This window comes from Falco naumanni, chromosome 3 (genome assembly GCF_017639655.2).
Source record: "Falco naumanni isolate bFalNau1 chromosome 3, bFalNau1.pat, whole genome shotgun sequence".
In the NCBI taxonomy this organism is placed as follows: Eukaryota; Metazoa; Chordata; class Aves; order Falconiformes; family Falconidae; genus Falco; species Falco naumanni.
In genome coordinates this window covers 12,302,938-12,318,887 of record NC_054056.1, presented here as the reverse complement: position 1 = coordinate 12,318,887, position 15,950 = coordinate 12,302,938, and the positions used below count along the sequence as shown (strand labels likewise).

The window sequence follows — 15,950 nt, the reverse complement described above, 5'->3', positions numbered from 1 at the left end:
GGGACAGGAGGGGACAGGGGACCAAGGGACTGTTCCATAGTCCTTGGAGTGACCCTTCCATCTCTGTCCCCAGCCGCTGGTGTCACCCCACCTGTGCGCATCGAGTCCTCGTCCTCCTCCATGGCTGAGGGACAGACCCTGGATCTCAACTGCATCGTGGCCGGGCAGGGACAGGCCACCATCACCTGGTACAAGCGTGGTGGGTCCCTCCCAGCCAAGCACCAGGTAGGGGACCCCAGAGGAGCAGTTTGGGGTGGAACAGGGATTTTTTGGGGTGTTGAGGGGTTTGTGTCCCCCTTTTCACATCTGTCACCCCCGCAGGTGTCGGGCACCCACCTGCGCATCCCCCAGGTGACAGCAGCTGATTCAGGAGAGTACGTGTGCCGCGTGACATCAGGCGGCGTCACGCACGAGACGTCCCTCATCGTCACCATCCAGACTGGTGCTGGCTCCTCTTACGGTACTGGGAACGGGTGGGAGGTGACACGTGGACAGCATGGAGACACGGTGGCTGCCCCCGCTGACCCCACTGCCATCCCCAGCTGTCGGGGTCACACCGCCGGTGAGGATCGAGACCTCCTCTGCCTCCGTCACCGAGGGACAGACCCTGGACCTCAACTGCATGGTGGCAGGACAGGGCCACCCTCATGTCACCTGGTACCGGCGCGGGGGAGCTCTGCCCCCCAACAGCCAGGTGGGACGCTGGGGAGATGGCATCACCCTGCAGGGCACAGCCCCGTGTCAGGCACCGATGTGTCTCCAACTTGTCACCTCTCCTAGGTGTCGGGGACCCGCCTGCGCCTTGTCCAGGTGGCGGTGGCCGATTCAGGGGAGTACGTGTGCCGGGTGACCCTGGGGACCGTCATGCAGGAGGCATCTGTCATTGTCACTGTGCCTGGCGGTGCTGGCACCTATTACTGTGAGTGCAAGAGGGCAGTGCTTGGGGACAGAAAGGTGCCACCTCAGTGACAAATGTCCCCTTTCCCTGTCCCCTCCCCAGCCTCCGGTGTCTCCCAGCCCCTCCGCATCGAGTCCTCGTCCTCAGCCATCGCTGAGGGACAGACCCTGGACCTCAACTGTGTGGTGGCAGGATCCAGCCCTGCCACAGTGACATGGTACAAGCGCGGTGGCTCCCTGCCCGCTGGCCACCAGGTAGGGCACAGGGGGGGCTCACCCCGAATTTGTCCCATCCTCTGCTCTTTGGTGCTGACTTGTCCCCAAACTGTCCCCTCCGAGGTGTCGGGCACCCGCCTGCGCATCCCCCAGGTGACAGCGGCTGATTCGGGGGAGTACGTGTGCCGGGTGACGTCAGGCGGTGTCACGCAAGAGACGTCCCTCATCGTCACCATTGATGACGGAGCCCGCCCATCCCACCGTGAGTGCCACCCTTTGGGGGGACGGGTCCCCACCAGTGCCCAGGACCAGTGGGGACATTTGCCCTTAACTCTGCCTGTACAGCCACCGGTGTCACGCCACCCATCCGCATCGAGTCCTCGGCATCCTCTGTCACCGAGGGACAGACCCTGGACCTGGACTGTGTGGTGGCCGGGCAGGGACAGGCCACCATCACCTGGTACAAGCGTGGGGGTCCCCTCCCAGCCAAGCACCAGGTAGGTGGGGTCACTGGTGCAGTGGCAGACAGTGGCCATGCGTAGCTGGTTGATGCCATCACCTCCTGCCATCATGTCCCCAGGTTTCGGGGTCCCGCTTGCGGCTGTCCCAGCTCTCAGTGGCTGATTCAGGGGAGTACGTGTGTCGGGCAGACACGGGCAGCTTCTCCCGTGAGGCCACTGTCACTGTCACCGTCACCTCCCGGGACAGCTCCAGTTACCGTGAGTGAGGCCATGGGGTGAGGGAGGATGCCAAGGGGAGATGGGGGACATGGATGACCTCGTGGCTTCCCTGTCCCTTTGTCCCTACAGGTCTGCAGAGCCCCATCATCTCCATTGACCCACACAGCATGGCGGTGGCACCAGGCGAGGATGCCACTTTCAAGTGCCGTGTCCACGACGGCGCCCGGCCCGTCAACGTCACTTGGCGGATGGGACCTGGCCAACATCTCCAAGGTATGGTGGTCCCCAGGGTGGCCCTGGCATGGTCTCCAGGATGGCCTTGGTGCTGATGGCCCCTCCTTGCCCAGACAATGTGAAGATCAGCCCCAATGGCTCCGTCATCTCCATCACCGGCGCCCATGTGGGCAACCAGGGTGCATACCACTGTGTGGCCTCCAACCGCTTCGGTGTCGCCAGCAGCGTCGTCAACCTCCTGGTGCAAGGTGCGAGGTGGCCAGGGTGGCCCTGTCCCTGTTCCCATGTGCTCCAGATGTCCCTGGTGTGGTGGTGTCCCCATCCCCATGTCCTCCATGTGCTCCAGATACCCCTGGGGTGATGGTGTCCCCATACCCATGTCCTCTCCACGCTTCGGGTGCTCCTGGAGTGGTGATGTCCATGTCACCATGCTGATGTCCTCCAGGTGCCCCTGGGACGATGGTATCCCCATGCCCATGCTGACATCCTCCCCATGCTCCGCATGCCCTCAGGGTGGTGGTGTCCTCATGGCCATGTCAACATCCTTACTTGGCCCCGTGCTGATGTTCTCCTCTTTCTCCAGGTGCCCCCACGGTGTCAGTGATGCCACCAGGCCCTGTGACAGTGAAGGAGGGCAAATCCCTCAGCCTGGAGTGCCTTGGCCGGGGCGAACCCCGGCCGCTGGTGCGCTGGAGCCGGCTGGGCTCCCGGCAGAAGGTGGACCACCAAACGCTGCTGCACATGGACAGCCAGGCCATCCTGCAGGTGAGCAGGGCACCCTGGGGTGCCAGGGGGTGCCTGGTACTTGCTAACCCACCCTGTCCCCCCCTCCCCAGCTTTCACCAGCCAAGCTGGAGCATGCCGGGACCTACGTCTGCACGGCACACAGCGCCCTGGGTTCGGCACAAGCCCGGGTGGATGTCCACGTGGTGACGGCGCAGTCGCACCCCGGGGCCCCTGAGGTCACCGCACCATCCACTGTCACTGTGGTGGCTGGGGACACCGCAACGCTGCACTGCACAGCCAGAGGTACAGGGAGGCTGGAGGCTGGTGGCGGAGGAGGGGTGTCGTGCCGCGGTACCCTGACACCACGGTGACGGGCACCGGCGTTGCCTGTAGGTGAGCCAGCACCGCGGATCGAGTGGTCAAAGCTGCGGGCACCCCTGCCCTGGCAGCACCGGGTGGTGAACGGCAGCCTGGTCATCCCCCGCGCCGCGCAGCAGGACTCGGGCCAGTACATCTGCAACGCCAGCAGTCCCGCCGGCTTTGCCGAGGTCTTCGTCACCCTCGACGTGGAGAGTAAGGGCGGGGTGGGGGGTGTCAGGGTGCCCCTGGGCCCCTCCTGCCATCTGCACTGTTCCCTTCACCCCTGATGTTGCCATCACCCATCCTTGGCTCCTCTCTGTCCTTCCTCCGCATGCGGCTATCTCCATCACTGCTCCCACCCATCGAGCCCTGCCTCGTGGATCCATCCTCACTCCATCCCGACACTTCCTGCTCTCCATCTCTCAAGCTCCGGCATCCAGCCCCTCCCATGGATGTGTCTGTCTGCTTGTCCCATCCCAGTGCACACCTGTCTCTCTCCTCCATCCATCCCCTATTCACGGATCTGTCCATCACTCATCCATTCCAGCTCACACCCATCTCTCCACCTCCTTTCACACACCTCCATCCATCTCTTCCTCATGGATCCATCTGTTTCTCCTTCATCCCGGCACATGCCCATCTCTCCTCTAAAACTCCTCCATCCACCCCTGCCTGGTGGCTTCATCCATCACTCAGCCCTCCCAGCTCACACCCATCTCTCCACCTCCTCTCAGACTTTTCCATCCACTCCTTCCCTTGTGGATCCATCCCAGAACATTCCCATCTCTCCATCTCCTCTCACACCCCTCCATCCATCCTTTTCCTTGCGGATCCATCCATCACTCAGCCATCCCAGCTCACATCCACCTCTCCACCTCCTCTCACACCCCTCCATCCATCCATCCATCCCATCCCATCCTTTGTGGATCTGTCTCTGGTCCAGCCCAGCCCATGCCCACCTCCATCCCCACCCACACCCTCCCATCGCTGCCCTCCTTGCCCTGCTGACCCGTTCATTGCCCCATCCTGGCTGTGGCTGGGCACTGATGGTACCGGCCGTCCCCGCAGCACCACCATACGCCACCAGCCTGCCGGAGGAGACCGCGGTGCGTGCCGGTGATGCACTGCAGGTGCAGTGCCTGGCCCATGGCACCCCACCGCTGCTCTACGCTTGGGACAAGGTCAATGGCAGCCTCTCGGCCCGCGCCATCCACCGTGCCGGCCTCCTCCGCATCAGCCCGGTGTTGCCCGCCGATGCTGGCACCTACCGTTGCCTCGTCACCAACCGCGTTGGCACTGCTGAGAGCTTCGCCCACGTGGCCGTTCACGGTGAGCCCCCGCCGCAACGGGGACGGTGCGCGCTGGGGATGCCGGGTACCATCAGGGCTTTGCGTCTTGCCCAGGGGATGCTGGTGATGGTGGTGATGCCGGCGGCGGTCCCTTGACGGTACGGATAACGCCGGGGAGCCTCGTCAAGGGGGTGGGCAGCACTGCCGAATTTGCCTGCACCGTCTCAGGGGACCCCCGGGCACGTCTGGAGTGGCTGAAGGATGGCGGGGAGCTGCCCTCCAGCCACAGCGTGCGGGATGGGGTGCTGCGGTAAGGAGTGGGGGGCAGGGCAGTGGGATCCCCCCTGGGGTCCTACAGCCCGGTTGTGTCCCCACACGCCGGCTGTGTCCCTCCAGGATGCCGGAGCTGGCGTGGGGGGCGCAGGGGGTGTACGTGTGCCGGGCCAGCGCCCCGGGCAGGCAGGCGGAGGACAGGGCCACCCTCACCGTCCAGGGTAGGAATGTACCCATGCACCGGGAAATGCCGGCACCTCCCAACCTGTCCCCCACCAACACTGGCACCCCGGTACCCCCATCTCCCCCATGCCCTTGGGCACCCTGGTACCCCACATTTCCCTACACCCATGGGCATCCTGGCACCCGACATCCACCCCTGTACCCCCTATTTCTTCTCACATTGATGGGCACCCTATTACCCCCCATCTCTCCCAGTGCCCATGGGCACCCTGGTACCCCTCATTTCCCTACACCCATGGGCACCCCCCATCACTCACTGCACCCTCCATACACTCCCGTGCCCCCTATTTCTTCTCACATTGATGGGCACCCTAGTACCTCCCATCTCTCCCAGTGCCCATCCAAATCTCTCTCCATGCCCACAGGCACCCCAATACCCCCCACCTCTCCTCAGGTTTGTGGGCACCCTGACACCTCCAATCTCTCCTCACACCCACAGGCACCTCGGTATCCCCCATCTCTCCCCAAACCTTAGAGCACCCTGGTACCCCGCCATCTCTCCCCATGCCCATGAGCACCCCAATACCCCCAGTCTCTCCCTGCACCCATGGCCACCCCAATGGTCTCCCCATGCCCTCGAGCACCCTGTTTCTCCCCATCTCTCACTCCTCTGGTTGGCACCCCCGACCACAATGCCTCCTTGTGCCAGAGGGGCCCCCCAAAACCCCACTGTCCCCCCCAAGCTCTCCCCAGGGCCCTGATCAACATTCGGACGGCGGTGCAGACGGTGCTGGCGGGGATGGCGGTGGAGCTGGAGTGCCTGGGCTTGGGTGAACCCCGTCCCCACGTCACCTGGAGCAAAGTGGGGGGCCATATCCGACCCGGGGTGCTGGTCCGCGCCGGCACCCTCACCATCGAGCGGGTAGAACGGGCAGATGCTGGGCAGTACCGTTGCACCGCCACCAATGCTGTGGGCACCGTGCAGTCCCACGTCATCCTCCATGTGCAGGGTGAGGATGGGCACACGGAGCTGGGGACGCACATGGTGTCACCGCGGGGTGGTGATACCTCTGTGTGTCCCCAGCTGCCCCCCAAATCGCCGGGCAGCCGGAGGTGAAGGAGGTCTCAGTGGGTTCAGCGGCTGTTTTGCCCTGCTTGGCATCTGGCTTCCCGGTGCCGGAGATCACCTGGAGCAAGGTGAGGTGGAGGGATGGGGATGCAGGGTCGGGGGGGCACCCCATGGGTGCTGACCCCCAACCCACTCTGCCGCAGCTGGAGGGGGAGCTGCCGGCAGGTGCCAGGGTGGAGGGGAATGTTCTGACGCTGCCGGCCGTGCACCATGAGGATGCTGGCGTCTACGCCTGCGCTGCCACCAACCACCGCGGCCAGGAGACTGCTTACTATGTCCTCAAGGTCCGAGGTGAGGATGGATGGACAGATGGATGGACGGGGCGTGGGGGGGAACGTACTCCCACCCCTCCTGACCCTGCCATCCCTGCAGAGCGCCTGGTCCCCTATTTCGGGCAGACACCCCGCTCCTTCCTCCCCCTGCCCACCATCAAGGATGCCTACAAGAGGTTCGAGATTGTCATCACCTTCCGACCTGATGCTGCTGATGGTGAGCACTGATGGGAGCCCCATGTCCCCTCTGTGTCCCCTCCATGTCCCTTCCACATCCCCTCCATCGTTTTCTCCTCCCTTCCCTCTCCATTCCTCCCTCCTTCCATCCCTCCATCCATCCTCCCTTCTCCATCCTTTGGCTCCCATTCTCTATTCATCTGAACCCATACACCTTATGGGGGGTTTCTCCTCCATCCTGGGGGTATTTTGGGGACCCCCAGTATGTGACCCCCTCCCCAAGGTGGGGACCACCCTGCCTGACCCACTGCCACCCCACAGGGCTTCTCCTCTATAATGGGCAGCGGAAAACCAGCGGTGCTGACTTCATCTCCTTTGGTTTGGTGGGCGGCCGCCCTGAATTTAGGTGAGACCCATCAGTGGGTGCTATGGGGAGGGGGGGAGAAATGGGTGCCAGCACCCACCCACACCCCTTGTACCCCCCAAAAATAAGGTTTGACGCCGGTTCCGGCATGGCCACCATCCGGCATCCAACGCCGCTGCGGTTGGGCGAGTACCACACCGTCCGTCTGCTCCGCAACCTCACCAGGGGTTCGCTGGCGCTGGATGGGCACCCCCCCATTAACGGGACTTCCCAGGTATTTTTTTGGGGGTGTGTGTTGGTGTGTATTGGGTGGGGGTCAGGGTGCTGGAGGTGGTGCCCACCTGCCTGTGCCTGCAGGGGAAGTTCCAAGGGCTGGATCTGAACGAGGAGCTGTACCTGGGGGGGTACCCCGATTTTGGTGCCGTGGCTAAGACAGGGCTCAGCCGTGGATTTATGGGTGAGTGGCGGGTTTTTGGAGGGCGCCGGGTGGAGGGGCTGAGCCATCCTGTCACTCCCTCCACCCCATCTCCATCCCTCCATAGGATGCGTTCGCCAGCTCCGCATCCAAGGGGAGGAGGTGGCTTTTGGGAACATGGACCTGCAAGCACACGGTGTCACCAGTTGTCCCACCTGCCAGGACCAGCCGTGCCAGGTGAGGATGGGGGGGTGATGCCCACCCATCGCCACCCATCCCCACCTATCGCTGACACCCATGTCACCCCCTCTAGAATGGCGGTGTGTGCCAGGATGCCGAGAGTGGCACCTACATCTGCCGCTGTCCCCCTGGCTTCACCGGCAGCAACTGCGAGTACTCGCGGGCTTTGCATTGTCACCCAGGTAGGTGCCTGTACCCTGGGGATGTCACCCCAATGTCCCTCCCTGGATGGATTCTCATGACTTGTCATCCTACAGAGGCATGTGGGGCTGATGCCACCTGCGTCAACCGGCCGGATGGGCAGGGCTATACCTGCCGCTGCCACCTGGGCAAGGCTGGGGAGAGGTGCACCGAGGGTGAGCACGGCTGGAGACACAGTGACAGGGCTGGCACCACCTTGGGGACATGGGCGTGGGATGGGCAGCACCCCAGGGGGATGGACATGGGGCTGGCACCACCTTGGGGACATGGGCGTGGGATGGGGACTGCTGTGGGGAGGTGAGCGCAGGGCTGGGACTGCCCTGGGGACATGGGTGCAGGATGGGGAGCACCCCAGGGAGATGGGCATGGGGCTGGGATGGCCCTGGGGACATGGGCATGATGGGGACAGGAGATTAGGTGCCATCTGGGGAGATGGTCATTGGGGAGATGGGCGTCATGGACATGGTGGAGATGGGCCATTGGGTGTCACCCCAGGGAGATGGGCACGATGGGGATGGGTCATTGGGGACCACCCTGGGGACACAGGCTGAGGACCACCGTGGGGAGATGGGCACAGGCCTGGGGACCATGCTGGCGACAGGGCTGGGGAGCACCCTGGGAAGATGGTCACCGTGGGGCTGGAGGCTGGGGTCCTACGGCTGGGCGCTGATGTGAGGGTGCTGCAGGCGAGGCTGTGAGCGTGCCATCCTTCGGCGAGGCGGGCGCCTTCGTCTCCTACCCACCCCTCACCAACGTCCACCATGAGCTGCGGGTGGAAGCCGAGTTCCTGCCGCTGGCACCCGACGGGCTCCTGCTCTTCAGCGCCGGCAAAGCCGCCCCCGTTGAGGACTTTGTCGCCTTGACCATGGCTGGTGGCCACCTCGAGTTCCGCTATGAACTGGGCTCAGGTGGGCTGGCATGGTGACAGGGTCCTGGTGGCACTGGGGGGGGGAGGGGGGCTGGTGGCACCGAGGACCCTGGGTGTAGGTGGGGTGACCTGGTATTCCCAGCATCCACTGGCATCGTTGGGGTCCCCTGGCACCAATGGGGCCCCCAAGTGTCACCAAGAATCCCTGGCATCACTGTGGTCCCTTGGCATCACTAGGGTCCCCAAGTGTCACTGGCATCCCTTGGCATTGTTGGGGTCCCCAAGCATCACCAGGATCCTCTGGCACCACTGGGGTCCCCAAGTGTCACCAGTGCCCCTTGGCCTCCTTGGGCTCCTCAGGTGCTGCTGTGTCCCCAGACACCACTGGGGTCCCTCTGGTGTCACTTGGGTCCCCTGGCATCATGGCACTGGGGTCCCTGCCCTGGCACCAGCCGGGTCCCCAGATGTCACCAGGGTGCTCGGACATCAGTGGGGAGTCCCTTGGTGTCACTGTGGTCCCCTGGCATCACCCATGTTCCCAGGCACTGCCAGTATCCCCAAGCATCGCTGTCACACCACCAGGGTCTCCTGGCATCCCTTTGGTCCCAGATGCTGCCAGTGTCCCCAGGCATCAGTGGGGTCCCCCAGCATCACCCAGGGCACCTCTCTGGTCCCCAAGCATCCCTGGTGTCCCCCATCCCCTTGTGATGCCACCATCCTGTCCCCCCAGGCCCAGCAGTGCTCCGGAGCACTGAGCCGGTGACACTTGGCCACTGGCACCGGGTGACAGCCGAGCGGGTGCACAAGGATGGGACGCTGGTGGTGGATGACACCGCCCCGGTGAAACGCTCCTCGCCCGGCAAGAGCCAAGGTCTCAACCTCCGCACCCCCCTTTACCTGGGGGGCACCGAGCCCCCCCTGCGCCCCCCAACCAACACCTCCTTCCGGGGCTGCATTGGAGAGGTGAGACCCCCTGAATCCAACCTGAGTGCCCAGGTCCCCTCGCTGGGGGAGGGAGGCTGGGGGCTGATCCCCCCCTCCCCGGTGTCCCCCCAGGTCTCCATCAATGGGAAGAAGGTGGATTTGTCATACAGCTTCCTACGGAGCCGTGGCGTGGGGCAGTGTGGGCAGCGCTCGCCCTGCCTGCACGCTGCCTGCCTGCACGGGGGCCGCTGCCTGCCCCTGCTGGCTGGCACCCCTGCCTACCGCTGCCTGTGCCCCCCCGGCTTCAGCGGTGAGGCCCGCGCCGGGGCGCACACGCGTGCAGTTGGCATGTGCGTGCATGGAGAGCATGCGTGTGCACTGTGGGTGCAAGTGTGCTGCGTATTGGGCATGCCGGGCATGTGTGTGTGCGGTGCATGAGTTTGCTGTGTGCACATGTGTGCTGGGCATGCGTGTGTGCAGTGCATGCCTTTGCTGTGTGTGCATGCGTTTGTGTGCACATGTGTGCTGTGTGTGTGCAGTGCATGTGTTTGCTGTGTGCACATGTGTGCTGGGCATGTGTGTGTGCAGTGCATGCCTTTGCTGTGTGTGCATGCGTTTGTGTGCACATGTGTGCTGTGTGTGTGCAGTGCATGTGTTTGCTGTGTGCACATGTGTGCTGGGGGTGTGCGTGCAGTACATGCGTTTGCCGTGCGTGCATGTGAGCTGCAGATGTGTGCGCTGTGCACTGTGTGCACATGTGTGTTTTGCAAGTGGTGTGTGTGATGCGTGCATGCAGGGGTGCTGGGAACACCTGTGTGCACACTTTGCAAGTGGGTGCATTTGCTGCATGTTCACACAGTATGAGATCATACTACATATGTGCTGCACATGCACGTGTGGTGTGTGCAGTTGGCATGCGTGCTATGCACTGGCTGCAGTTTGCACGAGTGTGCATCTGCCATGTGTGCATTTATACATATGCATATGCTGTGTGCATAGTTTTCACACGTGCATGGTGTGCAGGAGCATGCGCAGCGTGCAGGAGCGTGCAGCGTGGCTGCTGTGCGTGCTGTGTGCACACACGCCTCATGTGCATGTTTACCCTGCACACACACATGTGTGCAAGGGGAACTCCCGGCGCAGCAGGTGAGCCGAGAGGATCTGACCACCCTCACCGCTGCCTGTGTCACCTGGTGTCCCCTTCTGTGTGCCCAGGGCCACGCTGTGAGCAGGAGGAGGACCGCTGCCTGCACCGAAACCCCTGCCTGCACGGCGGCACCTGCAAGGGCAACGCCTGCCTCTGCCCACAGGGCTACACTGGCCCTTACTGCCAGCACAGTGAGTCAGGGGGATGCTTGGGGACACTTGGGGACATGGGGGGGAGGGGGCAAGCATGTGCCACCCCCTCCCCAACCTCCCTTCGCCTGCAGGCTTGGCACTGGCGGAGCTGGAGCAGGACTGGCAGGAAGGCAGCGGGGGTGGTGGTAGGTCCCTGCACCCATTTTCCCCCTTCTTGCACCCAAAAGTGATGCTGTGGGCGTGGCAGCTGGGCGTGGGCCACCCCCTCACCCTCTCTTTCCCCCCAGATGCCCCAGGACAGTTCAGCGCCGCTTTCCAGGATGGCTCCTACCTTGCCCTGCCTGGGCAGCTCTTTCCCCGGGGGTGAGCGACACTGGGCACAGGGCCCCTCTGAGCAGGGTGCTGCACCCTCACCCATGGCATTGCCTGGGGTGTTGCAGCCCCCCCGGGGAGTTGCACCACTTCCCATGGGTTGCACCTACCACAGCATTGCACCCTTCCCGTCGTTGCACCCATTTCAGCATTGCACCCTTCCCCTAGCATTGCGCCCATTGCAGCGTTGCACCCTTCCCCTAGCATTGGGCCCATTGCAGCATTGCACCCTTCCCCTAGCATTGGGCTCATTGCAGCGTTGCACCCTTCCCCTAGCATTGCGCCCATTGCAGCGTTGCACCCTTCCCCTAGCATTGCGCCCATTGCAGCGTTGCACCCTTCCCCTAGCATTGCGCCCATTGCAGCGTTGCACCCTTCCCCTAGCATTGCGCCCATTGCAGCGTTGCACCCTTCCCCTAGCATTGGGCTCATTGCAGCGTTGCACCCTTCCCCTAGCATTGGGCTCATTGCAGCGTTGCACCCTTCCCCTAGCATTGCGCCCATTGCAGCGTTGCACCCTTCCCCTAGCATTGCGCCCATTGCAGCGTTGCAGCATCCCTGCAGCATTGCACCTGTTCCGATGCCATTACACCCTCATAAGGTGCTGCACCCCCTCCCGCAGCATTGCACCCTTCCTACCGTGTTGCAGCCATCATGCCATTGCACCCCTTCCAGCAGCATTGCACCCATTGTGGTGTTGCACCCGTCGCAGCATTGCATCCTTCCTGGGGTGCTGCACCCTTCCTTCCTATAGCATGGCACCCTCCCGGGGTGCTGCACCCCTTCCTGCAGCATTGCACCCATTGCATTGCCTGGGGTGCTGCACCCCTCGTGCTGTTGCACCCTGCCCAGGGTGCTGCACCCATTGGGCCATTGCAGCCTTCTTGGGGTGCTGAACCTTTCCCAGGGTGCTGCACCCCTCGTGCCGTTGCACCATCCCGGGGTGCTGCACCCACCAAGCCGTCCCCCTCTCCTCGTAGCCCACCCGAGGCGCCTGAGAGCATCGAGCTGGAGCTGCGGACGGGCAGCGCCGACGGGCTGCTGCTGTGGCACGGGGCGGTGAGCGGGGAGGGGACCAGGGTGCTGAGCCCCCTGAGGGTGGGGGTCAGGGTGCACCCCACCCCGCTCACCGCCCCACTGCACCCACAGGAGCCCGGCGAGGGTGGCAAAGCCAAAGATTTCATTGGCCTCGGCTTGAAGGATGGGCACCTGGTGTTCAGGTGAGTGGGGGGACACGGTGTCACCTCAGGGTGCCCCGTGCCACCCAAGGGTGCTGATCCCGTGTCACCTTGAAGCTACCAGCTGGGCAGCGGCGAGGCCACCATCATCTCTGAAGACCCCATCAACGATGGCGAGTGGCACCGGGTAGTGGTGACGAGGTGCGTGGGGGTTGGGGCTGGGGGAGGGGTGGGGGTTGGGGCTGGTGGAGGGGTGGGTGTTGGGGCTGGGGGTCAGGGTGGGTGCTGATGGGTGCCGTGCAGGGAGGGCCGCCGTGGGCAGCTGCAAGTGGATGGGGAAGAGCCGGTGAGTGGGGAGTCGCCGGGAGCCAACATCATGGCCAACACCCAGGGCAGCATCTTCGTGGGTATGGTGGCACCTGGGGGACGGGGGGCCACAGGGGGGGCCATGGGTGGGCCATGGGGTGGGTCTATGGGGTGGGATGGAACAGGGCATGACATGGGATGGGACATGGGTTGGGATGTGTCATGAGGCATGAAACGAGACATCTGATGGGACACAGGGTTGGATACAGGGTGGGACACAGAATGGGACATGGGATGCATGATGGGACATAGAGTGGGACATGGGGTGGGACACAGGAGGTGGGACAGGGCACACATGGGATAGGACACAGGATGGCCATGGGACAGGACACAGGGTGGGACATGGAATGGGACGCCTGATGTGACATTGGGTGGGACATGGAATGGGACACGTGATGGGATATGGGGTGGGATATGGAATTACACCTAACAGGACATGGGGTGGGACATGGAATGGGACACCTGATGGAACCTGATGGAACATGGAATGGGACACCTGATGGGACACGGGGTGGGACATGAAATACACGTGAGATGGGACACGTGATGGACATGGGGTGGGGACACCTGATGTGACACGGGCTGGGCAGAGGCGGGTGGCACAGGACCCCCCACACACCCTGTGCCCCCCCCGCCAGGCGGAGCCCCAGACCCCCGCAGCCTGACGGCCGGCAAGTTCTCCTCGGGCATCACCGGCTGCCTGCGGGGGCTGGCGCTGGCGCCCCCCGGCACCCCCCGGCACCCCATCGACCTGCGGCACGGGGCGGTGGGGGACTCCCCCGCCCCCCCCTGCCCCTCCTAACCCCCCCCAGCCTCTTTGGGGGGATTGTGGCCAATTTTACTCTTTTCCAAAAAAAACAAGCCAGGAGGAAACGGTGCTTCGCTGCCCCGGGGAGACTCCGGGGGGGGGGGCCGGGACCCCCAAAAATGTTTACACCCCCCCCCCACCGGCACCCCGAAGCTGTGCCGGGGTGGCCGGGCCGCCTGGATGCCCCCCAGGGTGGCAGCGGGGTGGGGCGCGAGGGACAATCGGGGTGCTGGCGGGGACCCCCGCGGGGACAGCTATTAAAGGAGAGAGAACCAGTGCGGCTGCGTGTCTGGGGGTGCGCCGGGGGTGGGGGGGCTGGGTAGTGTGGAACGTGTGGTATGGGGGGGTATAGTACTGGGGAGTATGGAACATATGGTATGGGGGGTATGGTACCAGGGAGTATGGAATGCATGGTATGGGGGATATAGTATTGGGGGGTATGGGGGGGATAGTACTGGGGAGTATGGAACGTAGGGTATAGGGGGATAGTACTGGGGAGTATGATAAGTATGGTATGGGGGGTTATTGGGGGTAGGGGTATGGAGAGGGGATAGTATTGGGGAGTATGGTATGGGGGGTTATGGGGGGATAGTACTGGGGGGTATGGAATGTATGGTATGGGGGGTTATTGGGGGTAGGGGTATGGAGAGGGGATAGTATTGGGGAGTATGGTATGGGGGGTTATGGGGGGATAGTACTGGGGGGTATGGAATGTATGGTATGGGGGTTATGGGGGGTAGGGGTATGGGGGTCATAGTATTGGGGAGTACGGAATGTATGGTATGGGGGGTATGGGTAGGGGGTTATGGCGGGGTAGAGGTATGGTGTGTATAGTATTGGGGAGTGGGGTGTGGGGGTGTGGGTCTAGGGGGGTACAGGTCGGGCTGTGGGGCTGCGGGGGGATTATGGTCTGGGAGTGCGGGGGGTACGGGGCGGGAGCGTTACGGTGTTGGGGTGCAGGGGGGTACGGGGCGGTACGGAATGGGGGTCCGGCGGGGGTGCAGCGTGGAATGGGGGGGACGGGGGCCCTGGGGTGGCGGTGGCCCCGCCGGCCCCGCCCCGCCGCAGGCCCCGCCCCGCCGCAGGCCCCGCCCCTCGCGCGCCGCGTGTCGCAGACCGGCAACGTCAGCGCCTCGCGCCCGGCAGCGCGGCGCGCGCGTGGCGTCACAGGCGGCGGCGGCGGCGGCGGCAGCGGCAGGAGGGGCCGGGCGGGACCAGGCCGGGGCCGGGGCCGGGGCAGGCCCGGGCCGCAGCTCGGGGCGGTGGCGGCGATGGCGCCGCGGCTGCAGCTGGAGAAGGCGGCGTGGCGCTGGACCGAGACGGTGCCGCCCGAGGCGGTGGCGCAGGAGCACATCGAAGCGGCCTACCGCGTCGGGCTGGAGCCCTGCCAGCGCGGCGCCTGCCGGTACCGCCCCCCCCCCCCCCCCCCCCGGAACCCCCCCCCGGTCCTCCCGGCGTGGCCCTCCGCCTCCCCCCCCGCCGCATACCCCGGCCCTCGGGGCCGCAGGGGACCCCAGGCCTCCCCCGCTCCCCCCGGGTCTGGGGCCTCGCCTGGTCCCTCCTGTGCGCGCCTCACCCCCAGGGCGGGGGGCGCCCCCTGTTCCTCCACCCTCCCGGGGGGCTGGGGAAGCACTCTGCCCTTCCTGGAATCCTGAGGGCCGGCGGGGACAGCCCCCTCCCCCCCCCCATTCCCTTCTCTGGGACCCTCGTTCTCTGGGGTTGGGGTGGGCAGGATATAGGGCACCCCCCGGGTTCCAGGGGCCCCTCTCCCTGCCTGGCTCCCCAGACATAGGGGACCCCCCCCGGGCTGTGAGGGTCTCTCTCCCTGCCTGGCTGCCCTGATACGGAGGATCCCACCAGGATTGGCGGGGGGGCCCTCCCTGCCTGGCTCCCCAAATGTAGGGGACCCCCTTGAGCTGTGGGGGTCCCTCTCCCTGCCTGGCTCCCCAGATGTTGGGGATCCCCCTGGGTTGTGGGGGCCCCCCTCCCTCCTTGGCTCCCCAGGTCCTGTACTCTACCCTAGCATCCCCTTTTTTTCCTCCCCTCTAGTTCTCTATCTCTTTGTTCATCCATAACCCCTCTTTTTGCGGTGTGTGTGGGATCTGCATCCCACCCTGCTCATTCTTTTTTAGCATTAAGCGTCCCCCTTGCTGCCCTTGTCCCCCACGGTCACCCCCTCAGGGGACGGGAGCATCCCTTCGGTGAGGGTGACAGTTGGGGTGGGTGCTGGTTCTACAGGAGGAACTGCCGGGGGAACCCCAACTGCCTGGTGGGCATCGGGGAGCACGTCTGGCTGGGTGAGATAGATGAGAACAGCTTCCACAACATCGACGACCCCAACTGCGAGCGCCGCAAGAAGGTAGCCCTCCCCTCCCCCAAAAGCATCCCCTGCCCTTCCTGGTCCCCAGGAGAAGATGGGGACAAGGGGTGGTGACACCTTGTGTCCCCTTGTAACCAGAGAGTTTGCGATGCAGCTGTT

General features: G+C 64.3%; 2 protein-coding genes across 4 annotated transcripts in view; both read left to right on the top strand.

Annotated features, from left to right (window-relative positions):
* Nucleotides 1-13,746, top strand: part of HSPG2 (heparan sulfate proteoglycan 2) — a 44,742-nt gene extending 30,996 nt beyond the window's left edge. Inside the window, 37 exon segments of the mRNA XM_040585681.1 lie at nucleotides 74-225; nucleotides 322-460; nucleotides 543-694; nucleotides 781-919; nucleotides 1,001-1,152; nucleotides 1,237-1,375; nucleotides 1,459-1,610; nucleotides 1,694-1,832; nucleotides 1,923-2,066; nucleotides 2,141-2,275; nucleotides 2,611-2,792; nucleotides 2,864-3,056; nucleotides 3,147-3,326; nucleotides 4,182-4,442; nucleotides 4,517-4,712; nucleotides 4,799-4,896; nucleotides 5,602-5,868; nucleotides 5,943-6,055; nucleotides 6,131-6,278; nucleotides 6,360-6,476; nucleotides 6,758-6,842; nucleotides 6,930-7,074; nucleotides 7,158-7,257; nucleotides 7,343-7,452; nucleotides 7,529-7,637; nucleotides 7,713-7,811; nucleotides 8,343-8,564; nucleotides 9,255-9,487; nucleotides 9,581-9,758; nucleotides 10,664-10,786; nucleotides 10,879-10,932; nucleotides 11,035-11,110; nucleotides 12,100-12,178; nucleotides 12,269-12,339; nucleotides 12,415-12,498; nucleotides 12,601-12,704; nucleotides 13,302-13,746. Coding sequence (XP_040441615.1) covers nucleotides 74-225; nucleotides 322-460; nucleotides 543-694; nucleotides 781-919; nucleotides 1,001-1,152; nucleotides 1,237-1,375; nucleotides 1,459-1,610; nucleotides 1,694-1,832; nucleotides 1,923-2,066; nucleotides 2,141-2,275; nucleotides 2,611-2,792; nucleotides 2,864-3,056; nucleotides 3,147-3,326; nucleotides 4,182-4,442; nucleotides 4,517-4,712; nucleotides 4,799-4,896; nucleotides 5,602-5,868; nucleotides 5,943-6,055; nucleotides 6,131-6,278; nucleotides 6,360-6,476; nucleotides 6,758-6,842; nucleotides 6,930-7,074; nucleotides 7,158-7,257; nucleotides 7,343-7,452; nucleotides 7,529-7,637; nucleotides 7,713-7,811; nucleotides 8,343-8,564; nucleotides 9,255-9,487; nucleotides 9,581-9,758; nucleotides 10,664-10,786; nucleotides 10,879-10,932; nucleotides 11,035-11,110; nucleotides 12,100-12,178; nucleotides 12,269-12,339; nucleotides 12,415-12,498; nucleotides 12,601-12,704; nucleotides 13,302-13,465 — 5,234 coding nt within the window. The 3' untranslated portion in view covers nucleotides 13,466-13,746.
* A 924-nt stretch (nucleotides 13,747-14,670) lies between these two features.
* Nucleotides 14,671-15,950, top strand: part of USP48 (ubiquitin specific peptidase 48) — a 30,678-nt gene continuing 29,398 nt past the window's right edge. For all 3 annotated transcript variants that reach the window (XM_040586375.1, XM_040586374.1, XM_040586373.1), the window contains exons 1-2: nucleotides 14,671-14,876; nucleotides 15,710-15,830. In XM_040586375.1, coding sequence (XP_040442309.1) covers nucleotides 14,743-14,876; nucleotides 15,710-15,830 — 255 coding nt within the window. In that variant the 5' untranslated portion in view covers nucleotides 14,671-14,742. The remainder of the gene's footprint in view (nucleotides 14,877-15,709; nucleotides 15,831-15,950) is intronic.